The sequence below is a fragment of the Nelusetta ayraudi genome, unplaced genomic scaffold (assembly GCF_046127955.1).
Source record: "Nelusetta ayraudi isolate G7.1 ecotype Tasmania unplaced genomic scaffold, CSIRO-AGI_Nayr_v1 ptg000039l, whole genome shotgun sequence".
In the NCBI taxonomy this organism is placed as follows: Eukaryota; Metazoa; Chordata; class Actinopteri; order Tetraodontiformes; family Monacanthidae; genus Nelusetta; species Nelusetta ayraudi.
This window is the reverse complement of record NW_027466089.1, coordinates 2,154,531-2,164,977: the sequence shown is the minus strand read 5'-3', so window position 1 is coordinate 2,164,977 and position 10,447 is coordinate 2,154,531. Positions and strand designations below refer to the sequence as shown.

The 10,447-nt window shown below is 48.5% G+C and overlaps 1 protein-coding gene across 2 annotated transcripts; it reads right to left on the bottom strand.

Annotated features, from left to right (window-relative positions):
* Positions 1-1,022: 1,022 nt before the first annotated feature.
* On the bottom strand, positions 1,023-10,447 carry bicc2 (bicaudal C homolog 2). 2 transcript variants are annotated; one of them, XM_076033038.1, is made up of 19 exons: positions 10,097-10,447; positions 8,572-8,618; positions 8,087-8,156; positions 7,870-7,949; positions 7,625-7,786; positions 7,475-7,528; positions 7,065-7,280; positions 6,646-6,888; positions 6,379-6,510; positions 6,041-6,230; positions 5,364-5,473; positions 5,049-5,275; positions 4,697-4,760; positions 4,509-4,548; positions 3,158-3,324; positions 2,170-2,374; positions 1,909-2,075; positions 1,591-1,690; positions 1,023-1,490 (listed from the first exon to the last, which is right to left on the bottom strand). In XM_076033038.1, the coding sequence occupies exons 1-19, from the start codon at positions 10,383-10,385 to the stop codon at positions 1,360-1,362; spliced, it is 2,694 nt and encodes an 897-aa protein (XP_075889153.1). In that variant the 5' UTR covers positions 10,386-10,447; the 3' UTR covers positions 1,023-1,359. The 2 variants fall into 2 exon arrangements, with proteins under 2 accessions (XP_075889153.1, XP_075889154.1); XM_076033039.1 differs by having other exon boundaries at positions 4,697-4,757.

Genomic DNA, 10,447 nt, shown 5'->3' with positions numbered 1-10,447 from the left:
CACAGGAGAGTGCAATTAACTACCTGACGGGGGGAAAAAATAAAATTAAAATAAACAATCTAATAGTGCACCAAAAGCCCAAGGAGCACAGTGGAGGCTCGCTGGTCGAAAGCCAGCATGTGGAATTGGCAGAGACATTGTAATAAGCAGGGATCATCTCTCTAATCTGTCACAGCCCACCACTTCTACTCGCACTCTCTCTCTCTTTCATGCCTGGCTGCCTTTGCACCAGCCGGCTTGTGTAGCGCCTGAATGGATCCGGACCCCTGGTGCACCGCCCCAGTGGAGACTTCCTGGATCATTGGGCAATTTTTAGAGAGAGGCTGCAGTCTTCTTGTTCCTTCCCAGCCAGTGACATCCCTGTGATAGCACTAAATTGCAGGGTGGAGCCTTCCGCTAAATAAATTAGTGAGGGCGGGAGGGGGTAGACACATAGTTCTACTGGCTCCCACCCTTAGCTCCAGTGATAAATTAAATTAAATTGGAAATCACAGGTGAGCAGTGTGCAGCGAGACGAGACGCCACCTCATCAGAAAGAGTGTCACGCACACATTTATGTCTCACCAGTGAATCTGTTTGCGTCTCTGTCTGGTCCATTGTTGAAGCAAACTTCAGGGTGTTGGTCACTGTGATAAAAACAGTTTCCATCCAAAACGCGTGAGCCATACAGATTACATATTGGGACACTGGTGCCCCCTTGTGGATCAAGTGGGGCTTCCACAGACCAGTGAATACAAACGTATGGAGCTTTTTTGTGATGCTGGGAATTTATACATGTGGCAGAAAGTGGAAACTTGTCCTGTGACACGAGGGTTTAACCCCGCCTTACCCTTAAGCACCGCCACCTCCCTGAGTGCATGTTAATGGTGATAGAAGATGGATGGATGCATGAGAGTCCTGTCCTTCCACCTAGAGCTCAGAACTTAAATGCCTGTGATTAACCTGCTCTGACGGTCTCTTACACTCTTCTCAGGATGCTGCCTTGGTTTAAAAATGAAAGGTCACAGAAGCTTTGTTTTATTGTCACTATCAAGTCTTTTATTCTTTGTAGATTTCTATTTACAGTTGCATAAAAGAGTTGCGGGTTTGATAAAAAGCATAGAAAAGACATTTTGCATAAGAAAAGAACTTTATGATGATGATAATAAACCAAAGGCCATCGTTGTGCTTGTTGACTTGTTTCATCCAATTGGTTTCTTCATCAGAGGTTGAAAGGGAGAGACCTCCTTGTCTTGATTTTGTTTGGGGAACTTTTGAAGAAAGTCGGTCAGTCTGATTTGCTGGTTTCTAAGGGCAGTTATGTTTTTTGCCGCTCTTCAGAGGAGCTTGATGCTGATCCGCTGATGGGCCTCATTCGTCCTAGAAGCGATTGCTCTGAGCAGCTGCATCAAGATCCGTAATCCACGTCAGCCGGCCACTTGCGCCGCCCTCCAGGTAGCAGGGCTTGACTGCGGGTGTATCTGACATTCTCCTCTTGCTCTTATTTAGGTCTATAATCATGACAGATGAATAAGTTTATTTTTGCTCAAGAACGCAGTTGGCTTTTGGTAAGAGGAGAACTAAAAACAGGACAGAGGCACCTACCCTCACCTGATATTGCCAACAGCATTTTGCGTCTGGCTCCGAAGGTGGACACGCCCACCTCCTTCAGATCGTCCTCTGACAAAGTGAGGAAGGTCTGGTAGTCGATCTGGAGGAGAGCAGAGATCGGTTGCATCATGATGCTCATCTATATTACATAACCTTTCACCATAGGTGCAGGAGTGTCTCTTGGGTTGAGGTGCCGGGTCTTGGACGGCAAGGTGTATTGCATGTGATCGTGATTATTTCTTTCTCTCTTTTCTTTTTTTCTCACCCAAAAGCTGTGACAGAAAAGGGAGTTTGTTGCATCTGCCTTCTCAGAATTACCTCTTGCTGTTCGAAGACGTCGATGTATTTGAACAGGCCGAGTTGGCAGAGCAGCTCGGGAAGGTCATCTGTCATTTGCGGGGAGGGGCTTCTCTGGCTGCAGGTCGATGCCCTCCTTGACGAGCAGACACCTTCAAAGAAGCCGCTGCTGCCTGGGAAGCTCTCAGCTGAGAGTCAGGCGTCAGAGGAACAAGGTGACAGGAGGGGTTTTATTTTTGCGAAGCAAAAAAAATAACACGCGCAAGAGCAGGCGGGACTTACGGGCTTTGTCGTCTCTGCTCCTGTTCACCAGGGTCGCAAATGCGGGGAAGGCGGAACTAGGTGGGGGCGAGGAGGGGGAAGAGGAAGAGGAGGAGGACGAGGAGGAGGAGGAGACAGGCAGGGATGAAGACATCGAGGCGCGTCTCTCCCTCCAGTTGTCACAGTCGCTCCCGTTGTAAGCCTTTCCTGAGTGAGCGGCCCGAGCCTGGGGGAGAACAAAGAGACATTGTGACGGCATTAAATATAAACCTGCGTTTCTTTCATCTGCCAACTGTGGCACCTTGTACTGTCACTATTCCCTGCTTTCATCTCTCTTGTCAGCACTGGAGGTCATGAGACAACAAAAACTACGAGGGATCAAATGTTTTTTAGGGGGCAGGGAGCGGCACTCAGCGCACTCACTGTGCGCACATATACAAAGCTTCTGTAAGAAGCTCAGAAGGAGCTCAGTCCTCTAGCTTTCTTTAAGCTGCAGCTACTGTACCATCTTACTGCTTATCATTAATGTCCAGTTAGTATGTAGTTTAAACTTCCTGCAAATTGCCTGGGTTTCAGATTAAAACAGAATTCTGGAAGATGCCGCTTCTTCAGCCCAGGGAGTCCAGTGAACAGTTGAAGAGCCGCTGCTTCAGTGTCTGAGTTCATGCAGGTTTTTGTGAGAACATGTTCCTGAGGAAAGACCATGTTGACTGAGTGGTATCAGACTGCGGGCAATTGAGTGAAACAGCCGGTAGAATACCACAGAGTGAGATGAAAGAGGAAGTTGGGATATCAAATGGAAAAATGTGTCATGGAACTTTGGGTGGATTGACTGCAATTCTAGAAGGTCATTTATTGGACCATTTCTGCTACAGGTGGATCAGTACCTCAGCTCCATTAGTAAAATAACCCAGTGGAGCAGATGGAGCTGTTCCAAAATTCAATCAAATCCAATTTTGCCTTATTATTCATTTCATTTTCTGGCCGTGAAATCAGAGTCCTGCTGCACCTGTTGCTGCTGGCTGCTGATGGTGCTCAGGTAGGGCTTGTAGCAGCGCCGGCCAATGCTCCGCAGCTCTTTGACGGCCTCGGCCGGCATCGATTTGGAGAAGCCCAGGCCACTCCAGGTGTCCGTGGGCGTGCGGACCTCGGTGACCACAGGCTTCCTCTGCATGGCTGCCACACAACACAACACAACACAACACAGTACAACAAACATAGTCAGGATTAAACAACCGAGTTGGCAGAGACACAGCTGGTTTCTTGTGTCCAACCAGGGCGAAGATGAGAGCACAAAAATCTGAATTGCACCCGACGGAGCTCATGGCTGTGGGGAAATGCACTGGGGGTCTTTGACGTCTGCTTTGATATTCCAAATTGGACAAACTGGCTTCGCGTGTCAAATAATAAAACCCACCATGTGGCATACGTGCTAAACCTCGCACTGGAAGGACTGAAAATTGATATGGATACAAGCGCTCGAGAGACCGAGCCATTGACTCTCCGGCTCCCTGCGACAAGATCCGTGCGTGGATGTGTGATTAAAAACTGCGCCGGGGCTCCAAAATCAATGGGCTCATAACTGGTGGGCTGTTACTGGTGTGCATGTGTGTGTGTGTGTGTGTGTGTGTGTGTGTGTGTGTGTGTGTGTGTGTGTGTGAGAGAGAATGTCCCATTCATATACTGGCATTTAACTGTCTTAATGGCTGCGGGGCAGATGGCCCATTCAAACATCTAATTCATAACACCATAAAGCAACACTGGGGGAATTGAGTAGCATTTGGCCGCAGATACACCAGTATCTCTCATTCTGCATAATGGATGAAGTGTGTGTGTGTGCCCGCGTGTGTGCGTCCCTTTGAATGAAATGGGAGTGCCGGTGCTTCTACATTATACCATGAGTAAGGTGCATCCTTTAAACAGGTCCCCATCATCAGCTGTGCTGGCAGCGTGCAGCAGTGAAATGCATCCCCTCTCATGTGCCCTGCCATTGCTTCGGATATTAATGTTTGAATAAATCCCATGGGCCACATAACCCAGGAGACTCGAAATGTCGGTGAATCACGTTTTCAGCAGCCACCAGCGGCTGTGGCTGCGCAGCCGAATCCAAGTACTTTGCCACATCCTTTGCGTCCAGTTCCAAAAACAGCTCGGTTACATCGACATGTTTGATGAGTAGAACCAACATTTTGTACGAAGGCTTTTGGAAACAAATTTGTCAGGCAGGATAAAGAAAGGATCTTTTGATTAGTTGAGTTGCTGCCAACAGCCAAAGCAGAAAAGAAGTTAGATCAACTCAAAGGGCTCTTGTAACCAGAACAATGCCAAAAATAAAATAGAAAACATTCCAATTTGCCCACCTCTTGTTGCCAGCAATTTCTTCTTTTCATAGTCATAGTCCTGTAAAGCAGCAAATAGAGCCAGTAAATAATGCATGAAATCTTTTTTATTGGTTTGTTTTGTCTGGGGGTGATCGAATTTTTTCCAGTGATATTATATAAAGACACAAGAAAGCGTAGAGAAAAAGTCAATTTCTGGTCTTCCTCACCTCACTCCTAAAGGGCTCAGCACGGATGTCTTGAGCCGGCACAATGTTCCTGCCCAGGCTGCTGCTGACAATTAAAAAATATTTTTTAATAATTTCTCTCATTATTTATGGGACAGCTGCACATCTAGGCATCTTATTTATTTATTTATTTATTTATTTATTTATTTGCAGGATCAGCACAAGTGACACGAAGCATTACTTACGAACGCAAATGATGACGCTTCGTATTATGACTCTTAATGTTGTGAGATTATTTTAAAGGAAATACAAGTTGCGCGTGTGTATGTGTACCTATGGGATGTTTTAATGGTTTGACGTACGTTGTGCTTTCCGTGGTGTTTTGCTAGCTCACCGGAATGTCAGCACCTGCCCTGTGGAATGACGTCTCCCCTGCGCAAAAGCTTTCGGGACCTCTGGGCCCTGAAGGCTGCCTCTCCGACCCATGAGCGCCAGCCGGCCAGCTAGAGAGCTGCTGCTGCTGCTGCTGCTGACTGCTTCAAACACCTCAGACGATGACATCACAGCAGCCATGGAGCCCTCGTCGTCTGAATGGCCGGACAGGTCCTCGTTTTCTATGATCTGAATTTGAAAAGGTGTTTTGGTGCTCATTTAAAGTAGAGGTTGTGTCATTGGTGAAGTGTTTATCTCTTAGTGATAGATGTCTGACCTTCTCCAGTGGCCGGCTCTCGGAAGCCTTCAGTCCCGTCCTTCCCTCATCGGCAGGAGGCGTGAGACCGGGCGGAGGGCAGGGGGGAGGCTTTGTGCCGCCGAGAGCCTCTGTAGAAGAGGCAGGACCGAGATCAGAGAGAGAAAAACTTGTGGGTTCAGTGAGTCAGAGGGTATTTATCGCTGTTAACATGGCAGAAAGTTACAAAAAAAAAGAAGAAAAGTGTAGTTTTATGGTTAAAGCATAAACTTGCCTCAAAGGTCTCATATTATTTTCTAATAATATTGTATATATCAAATAAGTCAGTCAACTCTGTCAGACATAAGAATTCAGCCCATAGTGATGTCACAAAGGGCACTGATTCTTCTCTCAGGTTACCAGCAACAGTTGAAGGTAGCAGCTGTTTGTTCCCTTTCACCCACATGCATCAGGTTCAATATCAGTTGTAAAAATCCAGGCATTTTTGTGGGAGGCTGTAAACAGATGCTAAATATGCTCAGTGTTTTGGTTTGTTTTTTTTTACTTTTAAAAGGTAATTGACTCATGAGACCTCCTTGCTGTAGTCAAGGGTTTTAAAAACACATTTGGCAATGTGCATAATATGGGACCTTTAAAAAAAAACTTATAAGCCTCGTAACTCTTGTGTTGCTAGGTTTTGAATGCGCTTGCATGCTCACCCTGCTCGGAGAGACGAAGCTGCTGCAGCAGCATGTTTAACCAGTGGTTGCTCGGCCCGTTGTTGGCTAGCACAGGGTCAGGGGTCATCGGAGTTACCTTGGCAGTCTCATTGGAATCCAGCCCCAGCAGCAGACGACGGGCCTCATAAAGACACGTGATGTTCCTCTCCAGGCCTTTCACCACCACCGACTGAAGCGTGTTTACGAGACCCAGAGCACCCAGACAATATTGTGGGGAGTTTAGCATCTGACTGAAATACATTTCTTCTCTTTTTTTTAATTTAAAAAAAAAAAAGCAACAGAAGGTGACAATAGTACGGAAAATCACCATTTTGTACCTTGCTGGTCTGTTTGACTTTAGGCTTGACGCTTATGAAGACTCCCAGGTTTTGCATCATCTGAGCCAGTTTGTTAGAATCTGCCTCGCCGTCTTCGCGCATGTCGAACATTAAACACACAGGCAGACAGTCCTAGATGTGCAGATGGATAAAATAGATCAAACACACATAAAAAAAACATCACCCCAAAAAAAAAAAAAAACTTTCCACTTGAAATTGTCCCCAAGCACCGGCTGAGAAAAAAACAACACGCTGGTACCACAGTACCGTGAGCTGCTGCCGAGCCAGACACACTCCGTCGGGGCTGCCCTGGATGAGCAGCGAGGGCGAGCTCTGGGGAGCACCCAGGTCAGGCACCATGATCTGGGTCTGGGTCTGGTGCATGACACTCAGGAAGTGGGCTCCATTCTGCCCCAGCAGGAAGAGATGCTGCTGGGAGGTGACGTCTAGCTGGCTGCTGACTGCGACCTCTGACCCCAGCAGAAGCTCCATGAGGATGCAGGCAGCTTTCTGCGAGAGGGTGACACAACTCAGTGAAGCGGTGCAAGATTAGATCTTGTTTTTTGGTACGTGCGCCAACCTGAGAGGTCTGTGTTTGTGTGTTTGTGTGTGTGTGTGTGTGTGTGTGTGTGTGTGTGTGTGTGTGTGTGTGTGTGTGTGTGTGTGTGTGTGTGTTCGACAGCGACCTTGACGGCAGCTGCGTTGCCCTGCAGGCCCCAGACGGTACAGCAGCTCTCGTAGAAGGCCGGCTGCGCCTGAGGGTGCGGCGGAACGGCTTTGAAGCTCACGCTGACCCCCAGAGTCTGCGCCACCTGCTGGACGAGAGGGGAGCCGGCGTCGGGTAGAGTCTGAGGAATCAGACCGGCCGGAAGGTCAAAGGTGAGAGACAGCGGCTGCAGGTCCTAGGAGGGAAGACAACAAGTGGGTAAGAAAGAATGAGAAAAGAGACGTGTGAGACGAGTGGCCCCTCGTCTCCTCGCAGTTCAGCCCGCTTGTATTTATCATCACATCGATTGCTGTCAAGGCGGAAGAGTTCCTACATGGATAAAAACGTTGCCTTGGGAGTATCAGCACGGATTACATGCGGACCACTTACTCGTATCCTCCTTCTCGATTCTTCCACTCCGTCTATGGGCCCGGCGATAGACACCTGCAAGAAGTTTATAAATCAGCTGCAAGGCTTATTCTCATTCTCTAAAGGCCAACCTGACAGCGATGGGACCGGCTGAGCCACCGCCTCCGTTACCTGGTTGCTCTTCTCTCCAGCAGCGTTGTGGCGGTTGGAGTCCGGGAAGTGGATGTGGCAGGACGTGGCCTCCATCACCTTCTTGATGTTGCCGCCGCCTTTGCCGATCACGTGAGAGTGCTCCGTGTGGGCCACGTCCATCTTTAGGGTCACCTTGTTCACCTGGATTTCACGTTTTAATTCGTTGGGGTTATTTTTCGGGTGTCATCAGTGTTACAAGAATAATGTAAGGAATTAAAAGGCACCCTCGTTTCCAGCACTTCCAGGATCATCTTCTTGGCTTCTAATACATTGACTCGCTTTCCTTCCACCTTCACATGTGGATCTAGACGGACAAATGTGTTTAGTTTCAGCGCACTGTTTTAAGTGAGACCCAAAATCTGCTGGACCAGAACAACTTGCAAGGAAGATAGAACAAACAAGCTGAGGTGTTTTAACAGAGAAATGCGAAGAGTCCCTCACCTTTCTTCGACTTGGCGCCGATCTTTAGTTTGGACGGCCATTTCACCTGAGTGTCAGTTTCCCTCATCACCTGTGAGAGCAGAACACAATAGGCATGAGAAAGAGCGAGTGAGAGAGAGAGAGAGAGAGAGAGAGAGAGAGAGAGAGAGAGAGAGAGAGAGAGAGAGAAACAAAGACAGGCCCGTGTCATTGTGTGACGCAGGCGGCGACGCACATCGGGAAACACGCAAACACATGCAGACACATAGCAGACCCCCCCCCCCCACACACACACACACACACACACACACACACACACTCAGGAATACAAGGTCCCATTTGCATTTCAAAGGCCACAATCATCTCCTCCATAAAGCCATTAATCGTTCGACACCGAGAGTGACATCAGAGCCGAGCCGGGAGCCGGGTTTGCTCTCGCATTGTATGCAGGCGGCGTCTTCATCCTCACTCAACATTGTATTCACTCTTTGAGAAATTCCACCTACTCGCTCAAAGAAGTCCTCGCCGGTCTCGCCGTCCTCGGGCTTCGGAGCTGGAAGACACACGGAGAGACGCACGTGAGAAGCGGGCCGATAAAGATAAACACGCGCGTCAGCCCCGCTGCGTCGTGATTTGTCACCATTTCCTTGTTCAGCGGCACAATATCCGACCCCGTCACCCTCATCGTTTATTGCCCAAATGGTCATTGCGGAGCATGTGCGCAGGGTCAACACGCCAATGTTGACTCGGCTGAAATTTGCCAACTGGAACGGGGGGCTCGGCTGGGAACATAAACAATTTTAAAAGGCCATCACTCCGCGGTGACATTTACAGGGCTGGAGAGGATGGTGGCAGGGGGTGTAGGAGGAGGGAGGGAGGGGGGGGAGACCGGGAACGCCCCTCCCTGACTCCCTCATTGCTAAGGGTTACGCCGCCCGCCGCTGAAGAATGAAGGGAGAACAGTGAGGGGTGGGGAGGAAAAGGTGGCGGTGAGGGGGTCGATCACAAATTAGCCTGGAGACAGCGAGTCACATCAGTGGCATCCACTCACGCAAAGACCTCCCACTGAACCAAAGGCAAGTCAAACGGCCGTCCAAAACTGCTGTGGAATGATAAAGGAGAATTCTTGGTCGCAATTTTCAGCATCGACTCGACCGCGTGCGTCAAACTGGAGGAGTGGAACTTAAAAAGTGTTGGATCGTCTTCCAATTCAGGCCTATGCTGCTTTAAAGTGTATATCAACCATAAACTCCCACTTATATCGATAATCTTCCACAATTCACAGAAAATTTTGAGCGATGACCATCAAGTAGAGTTGAGAATTCCCACAAATTACCCTAATGTGTGATTGAAGATGAAGTGACAATTTTTGTTCAATGTTAATGTCATAAACTGTGTTTGATGCTTTCATTCCACAATGTTCAACTTTGATTGGAGAAATGTGCGTTTCTTAACCTGATGAATCAAAAGGATTTACATGTCTCTCTGAAAAATACCTTGCTGTGTACTTACACATATTTTCTCATTGATGCAATGATGTGAATAAATGATGATTAAATTTAAAAAAAAAAAAAAGACAGTTCATTTAGAGTAAAGGAGTGATTATGGTTGTACACCCCTATAGTTAGAACCCACCCTTAGAGGGGCACCCAGGATGAAAATGAGTCCGACACCCCAATGTGGATGCATGAACAGTTCCAACAGACTGAGAAAGAGCAAAAGTATCAACTGTGCAGATTAAAACACAACTTTATCAGTCTCAACTTTTTCCTCCCAGATTCTCAGCGAGGACAGGCGGGCAACAATCAGTGTCCGACAGGAAGTCTTTCCAGGACGTGTAACAACTAACACAAGCAGCAAGCTCCACCAGCTGCACCTTGCTGATAGTGGCTAAAATGAATTCTGAATGTATCACAACACAGGTCGTAAATCACGGCGATGGCAGGTGCAGCACTGTGGGAAACCAGAGGGCTTCTGGGCCAAATTAGAGAGAACGGGGAGAGGAGCTCGGGTTCATCTGCGGTCACTCACCGTACAACATGTTCTCCAGCTTCTTCCTGTCGATCCTGAACCTCTCCTCCACCCAGTCGGGGTCCAGGCTCTGCCCTCTCTTGTCCTCCTTCCTCGGCTCCCCGTCCTCCTCATCCTCTCTCTGTCCTCTGTCACGCCGGGCCTCGCTGGACTCAGGCTCTGCTGCAGAGCCGGCTTCTACGCTACTTTCTGTGTCAGGCTGCTTTGGTGCTACGGCCGCCGGGACTGGAGCGCTGCTCTCCTCCTCCTCCGCGCTGCTGGTGGTGGTTGTGGTGGTGGGGGCGGCCATAGCAGGACTGAGCCCTCGTCAGTGTTTGTGTGGATGCGTGTGCGAAGATGTGTGCATGTGTG